This window comes from Colletes gigas, unplaced genomic scaffold (assembly GCF_013123115.1).
Source record: "Colletes gigas isolate AHSC1104 unplaced genomic scaffold, ASM1312311v1 Colletes_gigas_Sc00005, whole genome shotgun sequence".
Taxonomy (NCBI): domain Eukaryota; kingdom Metazoa; phylum Arthropoda; class Insecta; order Hymenoptera; family Colletidae; genus Colletes; species Colletes gigas.
Genome location: NW_025106634.1, coordinates 8855505 through 8871038, shown reverse-complemented (window position 1 = coordinate 8871038; position 15534 = coordinate 8855505). Strand labels below are relative to the sequence as shown.

General features: G+C 37.5%; 6 protein-coding genes across 7 annotated transcripts; 3 read left to right on the top strand and 3 right to left on the bottom strand.

Annotated features, from left to right (window-relative positions):
* The first annotated feature begins 1041 nt into the window (after positions 1–1041).
* LOC122395043 (ran GTPase-activating protein 1) lies at positions 1042–3344 on the top strand. Its single transcript, XM_043392339.1, has 5 exons — positions 1042–1311; positions 1461–1880; positions 1953–2767; positions 2834–3061; positions 3129–3344. Exons 1-5 carry the CDS (start codon positions 1194–1196, stop codon positions 3342–3344), a joined length of 1797 nt encoding a protein of 598 aa, XP_043248274.1. The 5' UTR covers positions 1042–1193.
* A 158-nt stretch (positions 3345–3502) lies between these two features.
* Positions 3503–7302, bottom strand: LOC122395044 (phosphatidylserine lipase ABHD16A). 2 transcript variants are annotated; one of them, XR_006258955.1, is made up of 12 exons: positions 7151–7302; positions 7021–7074; positions 6490–6800; positions 6238–6422; positions 6054–6168; positions 5834–5969; positions 5433–5597; positions 4681–4808; positions 4417–4613; positions 4182–4333; positions 3935–4108; positions 3503–3842 (listed from the first exon to the last, which is right to left on the bottom strand). XR_006258955.1 is itself a non-coding variant. In XM_043392340.1 (11 exons), exons 1-11 carry the CDS (start codon positions 7238–7240, stop codon positions 4001–4003), a joined length of 1641 nt encoding a protein of 546 aa, XP_043248275.1. In that variant the 5' UTR covers positions 7241–7302; the 3' UTR covers positions 3503–4000. The 2 variants fall into 2 exon arrangements, 1 of the variants encoding a protein (XP_043248275.1); XM_043392340.1 differs by having other exon boundaries at positions 3503–4108.
* Positions 7303–7917: 615 nt separating this feature from the next.
* LOC122395049 (endothelial differentiation-related factor 1 homolog) lies at positions 7918–9078 on the top strand. The gene is made up of 4 exons (XM_043392345.1): positions 7918–8116; positions 8201–8252; positions 8509–8669; positions 8761–9078. Exons 1-4 carry the CDS (start codon positions 8042–8044, stop codon positions 8914–8916), a joined length of 444 nt encoding a protein of 147 aa, XP_043248280.1. The 5' UTR covers positions 7918–8041; the 3' UTR covers positions 8917–9078.
* Positions 9079–9604: 526 nt separating this feature from the next.
* Positions 9605–10866, bottom strand: LOC122395048 (proteasome subunit beta type-1). Its single transcript, XM_043392344.1, has 4 exons — positions 10641–10866; positions 10266–10455; positions 9916–10152; positions 9605–9835 (listed from the first exon to the last, which is right to left on the bottom strand). Exons 1-4 carry the CDS (start codon positions 10736–10738, stop codon positions 9650–9652), a joined length of 711 nt encoding a protein of 236 aa, XP_043248279.1. The 5' UTR covers positions 10739–10866; the 3' UTR covers positions 9605–9649.
* Positions 10867–11177: 311 nt separating this feature from the next.
* Positions 11178–13436, top strand: LOC122395046 (GDP-mannose 4,6 dehydratase). The gene is made up of 7 exons (XM_043392341.1): positions 11178–11408; positions 11563–11805; positions 11880–12072; positions 12150–12382; positions 12532–12747; positions 12831–12899; positions 12977–13436. Exons 1-7 carry the CDS (start codon positions 11355–11357, stop codon positions 13037–13039), a joined length of 1071 nt encoding a protein of 356 aa, XP_043248276.1. The 5' UTR covers positions 11178–11354; the 3' UTR covers positions 13040–13436.
* A 162-nt stretch (positions 13437–13598) lies between these two features.
* LOC122395047 (fork head domain-containing protein FD2-like) lies at positions 13599–15307 on the bottom strand. The gene is made up of 2 exons (XM_043392342.1): positions 14744–15307; positions 13599–14037 (listed from the first exon to the last, which is right to left on the bottom strand). The coding sequence occupies exons 1-2, from the start codon at positions 15305–15307 to the stop codon at positions 13843–13845; spliced, it is 759 nt and encodes a 252-aa protein (XP_043248277.1). The 3' UTR covers positions 13599–13842.
* Positions 15308–15534: the final 227 nt, after the last annotated feature.

Genomic DNA, 15534 nt, shown 5'->3' with positions numbered 1-15534 from the left:
GCTTCGACGGAACGGCCACTGTCCATTGGTCGATTCCGATGGAACTCGAAAAATGAACAAACGTTCGTGGTACACTGCATCTTGTAAAAATAGGACAGAGGACACATTTACTGCCACCGAACCAGTTGCTGTCACTTCAAATTGTTTTACCTAAAACACCGAATAAACCTTGTAATGTTGTATATAAAGAAATCTACATACAATGATAAGTGTAATTAAAACGATAAAAAGATGGTACTTAATCTCTTTTTATCGTTAATTTGTTATAAGATCGTGACGAATTTTTACGCGATTGGAAGCGTGTAAACGATTACTTAGTGTTTCATAAAATATCAGTAGTTTTGAAAACTATATTTAATTGAACCACCGAAATCAGTGAAGTTGAAAAATAATAGGATGCACAAGATTGTGTTACTGACTGCAATATTGTCATTTCTAATAAAGAACGTTTACAACCCGAGTAGTACTAACATTGTATTCCCTAGCACATACTTTTATATCGTAAAACACGTATTTAATAAAGCATAATCTGTTTATTTATTGCACTGGTAACTTCTGGTAACCTAGCATAAAGTTTATGTAACACTTTAACTGCATGATAACTAGATAGAGGAGTACTGATTGGCTAAAAAATGTAAGATTTGGTGACTTTTTCTAGTATCATTGTGCCTACACAAATCCAGTACACGATCGACAATAACAATTAATTGGTTACAACAATTTCTCGTACAACGAAACTTAGAATACGATAGATACCATATTTGTAATAATCACGATACGCAATATGTAAATAAATATGTGTAATCACAACTGACTCCAGTAGTAACCATACCAAACGAAAAACAGTAAAATAGCGAGTCTGATTTTCCACTCGATAGAAAAAATTAACAACATTCGTGCATCTCTGTCTATCCAGTGTAAAATTCGACCCTCGCAGCCACGGCTCTGATGTAATAAAATAAAATAAATATTTTTTTCAACAGTTGGTAGATTTTTCCCGCCTCGATCGTAACGCGTGCATGACGCGGTTTCGTCGTATCAATGATCTGAATGAGTTTCGTGTTTGGCCGTTATTTGTTGAAACCGTCAATAAAACTTTATAGCATCGATTGGCCAAGATCGTAAACGACGAAACGATATTAAGAAAAGGGTTCGCTTTTACGAAGCTCGATTAAATATAAGCAGAACGAACTATGACTTCGTTTAATTTAAGCTTGCTGGAAGATCAGTTGAAAGAAATTGCGCAGAGTTCGACTGGTACCGGTGTTTCGTTTGCGAAAAAATCGCTGAAGCTCGATTCCGAAGAGGACGGTGAGTTGTTTGAAGAAAAATTAATTTTTTTTTTAACGTACGTTATTCGACATTGTGCTTCGGAGTAAACGTAAATGACCGTGCAATATGATCGCGAAAAATATGAAGGTTATTTAAAAGTAAGATTAAATCCTTTATTATTTTAACAGTATTGGAAGTGGTGAAAGCGATCAAAGAATGCCCCGATTTGGAATACTTGGATTTGGAAGGAAACACTTTAGGGCCAGAGGCTGCCAAGGCCATAGGCAAAGCATTGGAAGAGAAAGGTGCTGATTTGAAACGTGCCCTTTGGAAGGATATGTTCACCGGTCGTTTAAAATCGGAAATACCAAATGCGATTAAATATCTTGGCAGTGCTCTGACCACTGCCGGTACCCGTCTCCTTGAACTCGACTTCAGCGACAATGCTTTGGGTCCGATCGGTATCGAAGCATTGGCTAACTTTTTAACCTCCAGTTCTTGTTACACTCTTCACGAATTGAGATTGAATAACAACGGACTTGGAATATCGGGTGGCAAAATGTTAGCAAATGCATTGTTAGATTGCTATAATAATAGTTTAAAAGCGGGTAAGATTTTGTTGATTTATTTCAAGCGATTTCAATGGCTTTGTTCGTCATTTACAAGTTATTTGTTTCCAGGCACACCCTTAGCATTGAAAGTGTTTGTCGCGGGAAGAAACAGACTGGAAAACGAGGGCGCGAAGGCGTTGGCGTCGGTTTTCCAGAAACTGAACAGTTTAGAGGAAGTCGTTATGCCTCAGAATGGTATATATTATCAAGGCATAACAGCGATCGCTAACGGCTTATCTACCAACCCTGGATTACGAATTTTAAATCTGAACGATAATATAGTAGGACCTAAAGGGGCTCAAGCTCTCGCCAAAGCACTGCCAAATTTCCAAAATTTAGAAGAATTTAATCTCGGAGATTGTCTTCTCAAAACAGAGGGCAGTATAACTTTGGCGGAGGCGTTAGGTATCGAAGGTAATCATCCGTCGCTCACGGAAGTAAATTTGAGTTACAACGAGATCCACGTAAGCGGCGCCAAACCCATAGCGCTCGCGATGGCCGACAAAAAACACCTAACGAAACTGAAATTAGACGGGAATGTTTTCGGGAGCGAGGGTCGCACTATTTTGTGCGACCTGCTCACAGCCTCTGAAAAAATTGAATCGTTGAGCATATTAAGCGACGACGATAGCGACGACGAAAGCGAAGGAGGTCATGGCTCGGAGGACGAGGAGAAAGACAAGGTGGAGGACAGCGAAAGCGAAAGCGAGAGTAAAGAAAACGAAGAAAACAACGAAGATACGACTGAGCACAATGGCGATAAAATTCCGGACAGCACTTCGACACTGAAAGTGTCTGTTTCGCAGTTTCTGTCGTCACCGGCGGACGAGAAATTATTATTATTACAAGGCGAGATCGTTCAAGATTTCGTAGATCATGCTAGAGTAAGTAAATGTAATTAAATATCGCAATAGCATTTTGTGATATTTAAATACTCTTTTGTGCCGTAGGATTTATCGAAAAATGCTGACGCGTCGTCGGAGCTAATATTCGTCGAAGAATTTACAAAGATGGTTATGAAAGTGTCCGCAAAATGTGCGAGTAGTGATATTAATGTAAGAATGAAAGCTCAAACCCTTACGGACGCGTTGTATTCGAAGCTATGTTCCTTTGCAGTGGAGAATGATGAGATTTCGATTTGGAACAATGCCCTGCTAGTCAACTTAGGTTTAATAAAAGTAAATATCTTGGAGCGATTAGTCTATACGTATCTATGGCAAATACTAATGCACGATTGTATTTCAGAGTGAAGATAAACGTACTGGAAAGATCGTTTGGAATTTAGACGGTTGTTTTAAAGCATTAGAACAAGTTATCCAACAAGATTACTTTTTAGCGGAAACACGAGATACGTTGAAAATCTTTTTAGAAAAACCAGTGAAAAGTAGAAAGGTTGTAGATTCGTGTCAGGATTCGAAAGATTCTCTTAGAGCTATTTTAAATCGTATGCAAAGTACATAATAAATATCAAGATATATATTGTGTATAATTGATTTACTGATGATCAATATAAGATATACATCTATTTATTTTTAAATATCTCGCATGTAATTGTATGTATTTTATACAACCTTACAAAGAATAAGAAAGATTATGTAGCATGCAGTGTATACAGATTATCAATTGTTAAGAGTTTAGTGCGAATTTTGTACTTTACAACAATTTCTAAAAAAAATTTTCTTAAATTAATAGATTTTAATTAATTATAAACATTTGAAAAATAAAAATGTTTTATTTATATACTGTCGAAATGCCACGTTTATTGCATTACATTTTAAAAAGAGTTTCGGATCATAAACGTATGATCGTGTTGCAACGCGTATACTGTACTTTTCTTTGTTACTGAGGATACAATTGGTTTCCAAACCGCATGTGCCACGATTGCACTGGACTAGAGCGCGAATATAAAAATCGTATTTAAATTTTGTATTTTTATGGATTTCGAACGCGAAAAACAGACTGAAATTTGTATAAAATAAATAACGCTTATTCGTAGAACCTAACATCAAATGCATTTAAAATTATTATGACTATTGGAAAATTTGTCCTACCGTAAAAATAAGAATTGAACGAAGCTCCTAGTAATTGGTCAATTACGATATCATGGAATTTCTCTTTCATTGTTTTATGTGCAACGCAGATGCCGAGTCCCAACCTGGATTAAACAAATCTACCGCCAATGGCGCACAGTGCGTTGACGGTTGATCTTTCATGTACATTGTCGCCTAAAATGACAAAACTATATATAAAAATATTCGTTAAAAATTAAAATTTCACTTGGTAGATCTATGTACGTACAAGGAATAGAACAAGCTGTTGTTTGGTTTTAGAATCACTGTCTCGTCCGAGAGTCGAGGGATAAGTTACGGTACCATTATTTTTTTCTATATCATTCGCAATTAATTCTAAGCAGTGCCGTTCGTCGACCTGTACCGCTTCCATTATCGATTCTGAACAAATTTCGAACATATTATTGTACTGAAATATTGGGAAAATCAACTCTCGAATTGTACATTTGTTAATGTTCTCTTACTCCTGGAAGAAGGCTGAACGGACAGAAATCTTGTTAAAAGTACGCCGCATTCTGATGTTTCCGAGAAAAGGTACGGATAACGTCTTATCAAGACTTTGTGCAGCAACACATTACCGCGATTCCCTGTCAATGTGTTGCTAGGGATACACACTACTTCGTCCTCTGTTCTACGTATAAGTAATATAGGACCATTGTACCTGGGCAAAAAGATAGAGAGAAAATTTATTTTCATGTACAAGGTCTGAACAGAACATTGCTCTGTACCTGTTCAACTGCTCTGCGATGTTCAAATTGAAATAATCTTTGATAATGTTTCGAACTAAGCCTTCTAACCACGAGGACATTGTCGTAATAGCTAATGGAAGTACATCATCGAACGTGGCGTCTAATACCTACAAAATGCGTGGCTATAATTTTAAACACTTTTCGACTTGTAAAATATTTTGGGGGTCCTCTGTGGATCAGATGGAAAAGAAAGGGGTATAGGGAGAGGGACATTCGCGGGAACTTTGGACATGCGCGCTAGAATTTTCCCTCGTGGGATTCCTTTCTGCGCATGCGTTAGCCATCTGCCATAGATGCATTTTTGGCGCAAAAAGAGATGCATGTTAATGCTCGCCAATCACACAAAAATTAACTTATCGAAGGGATCCTTTACGTATTTTTTCTCTAGCTATACTCATATGTAGATTAAGAAGAAATTTTTTGTTTTTGTCTCTATCCCTGTAAACTTCCTTAAATTTTGTTCCTTATACTGAGATCCAATGGGTACCCTAAATTTTAGTTAAGTGTATAAAGGTCAGTGAGTGATCATACGCTCCAAGTGTTTATGATCAAAATTCCCACGAATGACCATCACTGGCCGGGATATTGGAAATCGGTCGAGGATCGTATATATGTAGACGAAAGGACGATCGAGTGCTTGCGAGAGGAACTGTCCCTCTGGCGGCGAGTACGGGAAGCGATGGACCCCACAATATATATAACATTTATGAATAAATGAAGGAAAACCTTACTAGACTTTGAATCGAAGGATAGTTCATAGCAGCCCAGGTAGCAGTATATCCGCCAATGCTCCAACCATAAAGTATTATTTGTTCCTCAGAAAACATTAACTGATCGATCGCAAAACGCATTACACAATCGATAGCATTCTCTTCTTGGAGAGGATACGGGGCACCCTTTGTAGTCATTTTCATGTCTTACTGTTATCATTTTATAATCATAGCTTGACCGAAGAAAAAGTCTTGCCATTACTCCAATTATATTTAACATAGATATACGACTGTTATTAACTGCAACATTGTCAAAATTTCATCTTTGCGATACTGAATTTAGAAGAGTAACAGCAATTCTTCTCATCGGAACGTTACCATAAATGTACTAAAAATAGTTTATATGCGGAAACGATACTTACAGTACTGCCACCAAAACCTGGATGATTCCAACCCAGTACAGAATATCCTTTATACAACGGAGTCGATATAATACCGGTTTCGTAATAGCCGCAGTTTCCTTCGCATGTAATGACCAATATATTTCCTTCCGTTGTTCTATGGAAACAAAAGGAAAATTACATAAGAATAATCTGGTTTTAAATCAGTGCAGCGGAAAAATGTTATTAACGTTTACATTACTTGTTACGTCGGTCAACGAATATAGTGTCGATTTGATTATTATCCACGGTCAACAGTTTGTATCTTTCTCCTCCTTGTTTTATTAGATCTGTCCTTCCTTTCAAAAGCATAGAGCCTACAATAATAACGTATTACATTATAAAGTGATAATATAATGTAAATTATGACGAATCATGTAACTTACGAAATGTCCAGTTGATAATTGATACACCTCCAGGATATATCATGTTAATAGCGAACGTGTGAGCTACGATGCATGATAATAATTTACAAGGCAACGTGAATATAAATTCCTTACTAGTTTGCCTTTTTACACGACCACTGGACGCTGCAATTTTTTCTAACGTTAGCTTCTCCCTAGGCTTGTCTCTGCAAATACAAAATAAGCGTAACTTAAGCGGGCGCTACTGTAAATCTTGCAATAACAGCGACATACCCATCTACGTCGGTAATCTTAAAATCTATCGGCCATGCCCAGAACTCAAACTCGTATTTATGAAGTTCCTGTTTCGTTTCTGAATTATAGTGCATGGTCGCATCGTTCAATGTCTTCAAAAATTTCAAATACGTAGGATTGCTTGCTCTCGAGCAACTGCGTACAGCCAAAGATGCCAGCAAAATTACACTGGCACCGGCTGCCACTTTGGTCAAAAAGTATACATTGTCTACCAAGCAACTGCCGCGTTGATAGAAGACAGGAGCAACAAGTGGTGTTGTGTATAAACTAATAGTCCAGATCGCTGCAAACTTAGAATAAATAAATTTGTTAATATAAACATTTATAATTATTATTTCTAATTCATTGGAACATTTCACTTTACAAATGACTCTCATTGCTACTGAATACAAATTGAAGGCAAATTAAATTCGTAATATACAATCGAAATCGAAAGTTTCAAATGACACAATGTTGATACTTTTAAGAATTGTTTGTCGTGGTTTTACGATAACTTTTGTAAACACTCACGCAAATTACGATTTGATCGCCCCATCGTTCCAAGCTTTTCGGCTCGTACGATTTCTGAAATATACACATCAAAACAGATATAACCTAAAACGCACTACTTTCGTTAAATTGCTAAGCTGTTCGAACTTACGTCTATCAAATGACCGATTCGCGTTATCTCGTAAATCTTAAAAAGCCGAGGACTGAATGCACATTTCCAAAGTGTACTAATTAACGACATTTCGGACTTGTTTCGTATACTCCGATCGAATCCACGATCCAAATTACCAATGCAAAATACTACACAAGAGCGGCTTGGCAGAATAGCAGATCATGCAGATGACACGAAAAAATAAGTTACTACGATAGACGATGCATTCGATAAGAACTTATGCATGATTATAGATCGCAAAGAAAAGAAGGTTCACTGCGTTTTTATTATAGTTGAAAATAAAATAAACGCAGCGTACATTTAACAGAATTATCAATTGACTTTTTACTCGAAGTCGTCACATTTATGAAATTCATGACGAGTACTTTCGCGACAAGAAATATTCGCTATTCGTTCGATCGATTGTTAGAAATTGTTATTTTTAATGTAATTTCAAATATATTTATACAGGTTCGAAAGTCCCGGTCGTTCAATTTAAATTCACACGCTTGGTAAATATAGAAACTTTATCGATACCCATATAATATGCCATTTTGCAGGCAAAAGGAGAAAAACAAAAACGAAACGTAAAGCACGATGGAAAATTGATATGTAACGAGATCAAAGAAAATTAGAGTTCGAGGGAAGAAAATTTGATAGTAATATTCGACGAGACATGTTTGGGGAGTTCGCGTAGAATTGGACAATTTCGACGTTAGTTGATTCTAAGACCGTGCACTAGATCGTGCTTTTTGGAACGTAAAAAGAACTTGCTGGAAGATTGGCGGATGTGTATGTACAATAACGCACAGTAGTCGCATACAGTTACATGTTACGTGCGCATCGATAGCACGATAGCCAAATTCTGTCGATATATTAGATTTTTTCAGAATGTCAGACTGGGATACCGCTCCTATTACTCTGCGGAAACGTCCCCCGAAGGCTTCCGTACTTAAATCGGAACAGGTAATTTCACTCGGCAGATATTTCGATGCATTTTATCTGAAGTGATCGCTACATGCATGGTTGTGTAATTGTGTTTATTTACAGGCGGTGAATGCAGCACGTCGTCAAGGTTTTGTAATTGAAACACAAGCAAAATGTGAGTAGACTTTTGCCGTACGATGATCGTTGTCCATTAAAAAAATTTCAGAAAGCCTCAAACCTACAAAATGACACGCATTCTCGAGAAATCTCATTTGTATACTAAATGTTGCAGCGATAATAACAATCAGCACGACATTGCGTGTATCGATATTGTTAATGATATGACGCAATACATATTGAAATACAAGCTGAAAGAACAGTGTCATCATCTGCAAAAAAAAATGGTAAAAAAAAATATTATTTGTTACTAGGGGGTGGAGGAGCAAATAGACAACATGTAACCACTAAAAATACTGCTAAGTTAGACAGAGAGACCGAGGAACTTAAGCATGATAAAGTACCGCTTGACCTTGGTAAATTAATTCAACAAGGACGACAAAATAAAGGGTTGTCCCAGAAGGATCTTGCAACGGTACAATATTGTTTGTTCGAATAACCCAAACGTTTCTGTATTTGTAATCGTGTACACGAGGTTTTTTTTTCTTTTTCAAAATTTTTTCCAGAAAGTGAACGAAAAGGCGCAGGTTATCAATGATTACGAAGCAGGCCGCGGAATTCCAAACCAAATGGTAATTGGTAAAATCGAACGAGTGTTGGGAATAAAATTGCGCGGAAAAGACCGTGGTAAACAGTTAACGACCCCCGGGACGAAAAAGTGAATCTCGGGGGAAAAAATCTCAAACTTTCTACCCTCACATATTGTTCCCAAAACAGAACTGCAACAACAAAAATTGTAGAATTGACAGTAACTACTACTCCTGCCCTGTTCAGCTTTGGTTATTTTATAATATACTTTAAATAAAATATTATTTTATTAAATACATTATTGTGTATTGTAAAATAGATTATTATGGTACGCCTTCATGTGTGAAATACAAGAAGTACATTTATATTTAATTTAAAGGAATATCTGAAACCCTCGATACGATTACTGCAAAGAAAAGAATCAATTGTCTTCGTGTAATCACATTGTTACCTTTTAAAATGCGCTTGATACTGTTACAAAACATATTTATTTTTCAGCTCTTTTTTTTGAAGTTTAACGAACCGTAGGCTAAACAAAATAGTATTAATGCAAATAGCGGTATAAGGTTGTCGATATATGTAATGTACATGGATCAGCAATTCGACGGTAGTAATTTTAATTTTTTCATTGTTAAAAAAAAAAAAAAAAAAATAGAATTTTTATACACACATCCACTCATGAACATCATACGTTAAAATATTTGCATAGCGATTAAAGTATTAATTTATAATGTAATAATAATTCAACATACATCACAGTAGTTGTATATAAAAGTAAGAAATTACTAAATAAACATTAATTATACCATTTAAAGTTAACTTTATTCGTACAGAAATCTGGTCGTACATATTTTTCACCCAATTTTATTAATCTTTTCTCAATGGAAAGCTAGACTCTTTTATACCATCTTTTGTTACTACTTTTATGCTTATAGAATCACCTGTATAAATGTCTCTCTCCGCCGCTGAAATAAAAACATCTTTTATCACCGCAACTGCTTTTTCTTGGGTCAAAGGGACAGGTTCGACTCCTTCCTGATTTGCATATCCAATCTAAAAGATGTATTATATATAAATAATACGTTTCAATGTACTCGATCGAATATTTTTCCATGCGAGCATTTATTCGATACCTGATTATCAAGAAGCGGTTGTAAAAGCGCACCGGCAGAACCACCCGCTCTATACTTGGCTAATTCGCAATGTCCGACCGGATCATAACTATATACACATCCTTTACCCTTACTATCAATTCCGCCGACAATATTAATAACGTAATAAGGAAAGAAACGTTTATAATATAGCACTGTTGACAACATTTGTGCTACCGCAGGTGTTGTCATTTCTTTCTGGTGCTCGTGGCGATATTTCTGTTGTACATTGAAAGATATTAATGTATAACTATACCTTCGATCGAATTTAATAATATAAGTTAAACAGCGAGTGCTACGCAAGGGTCGCAGAGACACGGTGTACGTTTTACCTGCATTAGAGCAGCCAAAAGCCGAGTTAAAGTGATCGTATCGCACCAACAGCCTGAACAGCCTAAAATAGTCGTGTCGGACAGAGTAAATAATTTTTCCTGCTCTCTGGTATAAATGGAAAAGCCTGTACTAAGACGCGTGTCTGCTGCTATTACACAGAAATCATCTCCCGCAAGAGCTATAACACTCCTACAATCGTAACGGGGGGGAAAAAGAAATTTAGAGAAGTTCAGATATTCGCAATATTATAAAGAGACATTTTCTCGAACGATTGAAATCGAGAAAAAGGTGTTTTCAAAGACAAAACAAATTATATCTTTTTGTATCGCGACACGTTACTGTCGGAAACGTTTAGGTTATATTTGGAAATTTACCCTCCATTGTGGGCGTACGGACTGAAATTTCTGGTTTTCGCACCTTCCTTCACGTAATCGGGCAACGATCTACCTGGATTTTCGGTAAAATATGCCATTTCTATCGAAGTTATCTCGACAAACAACAAATCTTAAACACTTTCCGCGGTGAATGACAATACACTTTGCGGTGAAGATGGCAATGCTAAATAATACCCTGCGCGCATTAACGCGTAAACGCGTTATATTTTCAGGCAGACGATTGGTCGGTTTAAGCTCGTCTCTATGAGAATCTGTCGATAGCGATAGGTTCACATTCGAATATTATACTTTTACAACAAATCGGATAAGCGGCTCGAAATGTTACTTTGTTGTACATTCTAGCGAGAAAGCAATAGTTCCAGATATAATTCGAATATTAAAAAAAAGCAAACTACGAATAATGATCGATCAACGGGATTGCCAATTCAGATTGATCGATTTAAATTGCTAAACTGAATATTATCTCTGTCCTATATTTTTCACGAACGAGGCTTTTTAATTTTCTATCGACGTTGTATTTTATTCATGAAGCATATACGTATGAGTGTCAATTTACGAGTGACGGCCGGCCGAATGTGTGATAAACAAGCAAAGCGGAACAAGTGTTATCTACTCAAATGCGATAACGTTTCGAACTATTGATAATATTTCAAGGAATTCGAAAAAGAATATTATTTTTTACAATCCGTTGAAATGGCAACCGGCGATGGGAGACGCGTTGCACTAATCACGGGTATTACTGGGCAAGTAAGTTTGACAGTTCGTGCACTGTTGATGTATCTTATATGAATTAGTTCTAACGCTTTAAATTTGACGTGCTCGTAAGGAGACTTTTATCTCTGCATATGGAATATCGATAGAATCGATTTAACAAGTCGATAAATATTAAAATTTTTTTCAGGATGGTTCCTATTTAGCAGAATTTTTATTGGAGAAAGGATACAATGTTCACGGTATAATTAGGCGAGCCAGTTCTTTTAACACCGCTCGCATCCAACACCTCTACAAAGATCCAAAATGTCATCGTCAGGACAAAATGAAATTGCATTACGGCGATATGACAGATTCCAGTAGTCTAGTTAAAGTAATTAGTTTTGTGCAGCCAACGGAAATTTATAATCTCGCTGCTCAGAGTCACGTTATGGTACGTATCGTTCCCCCTGGTGTTACGGTCATAATCATTTCATGTAATCATTGATCTTATATTCTTGTCTTTAGGTAAGTTTCGAAGTAAGCGAATACACTGCTGAAGTCGATGCAGTAGGAACGGTAAGGTTATTAGACGCGATACGTACTTGCGGTCTAGAAAAGTCTGTGAAATTTTATCACGCATCTACGTCTGAACTTTATGGCAGAGTGGTAGAAGTGCCTCAAAACGAAAAGACACCATTTTATCCCCGTTCTCCGTACGGTAATTACTCTATCAAATAGTACTTTATATTTAACTATGTAATTTTTAAACTGCGATTAAATTCTTTGCAATTTCAGCCTGCGCAAAGTTGTACAGCTTTTGGATCGTGGTAAATTACCGCGAGGCGTACGGAATGTTCGCGTGCAACGGTATATTATTTAATCACGAAAGTCCACGTAGGGGAGAAAATTTTGTCACGAGGAAGGTGACCAGGACAATAGCAAAGATACACTTAGGTTTGCAAGATGTTCTCGAGCTAGGAAATTTAGATGCAAAGCGGGATTGGGGACACGCAAAAGATTACATTAAGGTAAGAATTATTCACAAGGAGCAAGACGAGCCATCCGAATAATGCATTTATTATTACCCGATTACGAAGCGGTTTTATTTATCGGTAAAAATGAATGAGCTATTCAGATTGCCTGTCTTAAGTATAAAAACATAATGCTCGTTTTATAGGCGATGTGGATGATGTTGCAACAACCGGCTCCGGATGATTTTGTAGTGGCAACGGGAGAAACGCATAGCGTTAGAGAATTTGTGGAAGCTGCTTTCCAATATGTAGGCCGCACAATTAATTGGAAAGGTGAAGGTGTGAACGAGACAGGGCAAGATGCACAAACCGGACAAGTATTAGTCAAAGTGAATCCAAAATATTTCCGTCCAACGGAAGTTGTATGTATCGACTTTGTGTAATGGCAATTACGTGCTAACGTTTATGAGATTGTAACGAGTGTTTACTCTGTTCGTTCGTGCAGGATGAACTTTTAGGTGATGCTACCAAAGCAAAAGAAAAACTAGGCTGGAAAGCTACGATTACATTCGAGGTAAGTTACCACTGTTACAACTTACGCGCTTCCGTGATCGCTCGTTATCAAGTTACTAATACTTGGTATTATTTCAGGCTCTGGTAAAAGATATGATGGATTCCGATTTAGAATTAATGAGGAAAAATCCGACCGCTTAATGTTACTTCTTATTTCTAAAGAAACTCGATGCATTTTAAAAAATACATTCTGTGTCTCTGTGAGACAAACGATATTCAACTATGGATACACTTATTGTATTAAGAGGAATCTAAATATTATTTTGTAAAGTTACATACTTTTAGGTCAGACGTGGACAAGCATTGTAAGAGAATTAATACTAACAGGTGCTAATAAAAAGTAACTCTGTCCAGCGTCTGATCTAAAATATGTGTACATATAAAACGTAATAATAATATATGTAATTCACGTGTGTATGTGTATAGTGATAGCAGTAAAATTAAATTTTTCGTCTGCTGCTGTTTGCTTCCATATTATCGAACAAATATTTAAAAAAAAAAATAAATTATAATTTAAAGGTTTTTAAATTAATCTACACTCGGCATTTTTTAATTTTTTGACGTACGGCACAAGATCACTAGAATAATGGTTATATACAAAATGTCTTCCTTGTACGCATTAATTTTTAATTTTGTACATAATGTATTATACTTTAGGATAGTCGTTAAGTAGCACTTCAAACTTTATACACGTTGCCCGATGTATAAACGAAAATAAAAACATTTTTGTACAAAGCGAACGTTACAAAAAAAAAAGTTAATTTATACGTTTAAAACATGCATTAACCTTCACCTCCATCGTTAACGAAAGCGTTTCTATAATAAAAATATTTATATATACGTGGTTCGACCGTTTAGTGAGCAATACGGGTAAATTATACAGTTTTACGAAACGATTCCGATGGAAGCGTATATTAATAGTAATATTCGTTGAATGTAAATAGCTACGTAGCAGGCTCGTCCGTGGTCTTTCGTAAGATATTCTCGATCGTGAACATCATGGACTTCATGCAGTGACCTTGAGACTGCGTGTATCTCGTTTTCTGCGCTTCCTCGACATCTTTCGCCTCGACTATTTTACGGTCCTGTTCGCTTTTCTCTTCGCGCTTCGTCAAATCGGACAAGAGTTCCGACGATACCTAGAATCACGATCTATCGTTAACAAAGGTAAATCGTACAATGATATTTGTACGATCATAAATCCGAGTCGATGACGACAAAATAGCAGATCTCGATATATCGGAAGTCAAGCGTGGAGAAACATTTTAAAACAAATTGGTTACGTTGGTAGGCTCGATATTCGAGCATTTCGTGTCAAACATATGAAAAAGACGATCTATTCTTTACACATACGATAACTGAAATACATCGAACGAAAAAGACTGAGAAACTAGCGTTTACCAAAAGAAGGTTATGCTAACGGTTTGACGAGATTTCAACGGAATTACGTGCAATAAAACCTCGATTCATGAACGAATAAATAATTCCTCCCCACCTTCCACTTACCCCATCAACTCTCCTCTATACAGTCACGATAAACTAAATTAATCTCGAAACTGATTCTACCCGGAAAAAAACATAACCGTTTTCCGGGAACGCGGGATCGCGAAACTCCCGGAAAGATGGCAAACCGTAATCGAACTACGAAAAATTCGTCTCCCATTTACAAGCATGCAAATAAGCATTGACTCTAAATATTAATATTACTTGAAATATCGAAACTTCTGTATCGAACTGGACCAAAATTAATTTGTACACCCCAATGCTTTCAACACGATGATTTGCTTTGATTCGTTATTCGCGATTAAAAATTGCCCCGTCGTCGTCCCCTGACACCTTCCTCACCGAGACGCCCCCTCGATCCTGTTCCCGTCTGTCGTTCTGCGCGTACCCCCTCTGCTTCCTCATCCTTCTTCTCCTGTAATTGCCGTGCTCGAACATCTCGCTGGCGGACGGATCCAACGTCCAGTAGCTACCCTTCCCAGCCTGATCTTCCTCATTGTCATCACCCGTGATCTTGTCCCTGGGAATCTTCACGAAACAGTCGTTCAAGCTGAGATTGTGCCTGATGCTGTTCTGCCAGCCCTGACGGTTCTCCCTGTAATAGGGAAACCTGTCCATGATGAATCGGTAGATGCCAGACAGCGTGAGCCTCTGCTTCGGCGACGAATTGATGGCCATCGCTATCAGGGCGATGTAAGAGTACGGTGGCTTCTCGTAGCGGGGCTGAGGCTTGTACCTGACCTGGGGAACCGTCCACGAGAGTGGCAGGGCGTAATAGCTCGGTAGAGGGCACATGGTCGGAAAGATCTCTTCAGGGCTCCATAGCTCATAACTCCTGCGAAGATCACATCCGTAAGTCTTCGACACGGCGCACGGGGGGTCCTGGTAGCTATTGTTTGGCTCCATCGGTAACCGATCCCCACATCCGGGAACTTCCTGACCGTCCTCGATCCTAACTTTCAGGCAACTTGACGTTATCAGCTCTCTTATCGTTCACTGGATTTAATGGTTAACCACTTTCCATGGGACAACGTCTCGAACACCCTCGAGAACTGGTCTCGATTCCTGCGCGGCGATGACTGGATGCGGATTTGCGGCCGGTTGGACCAATTCTCTAACGAAGGGTGTTTTAA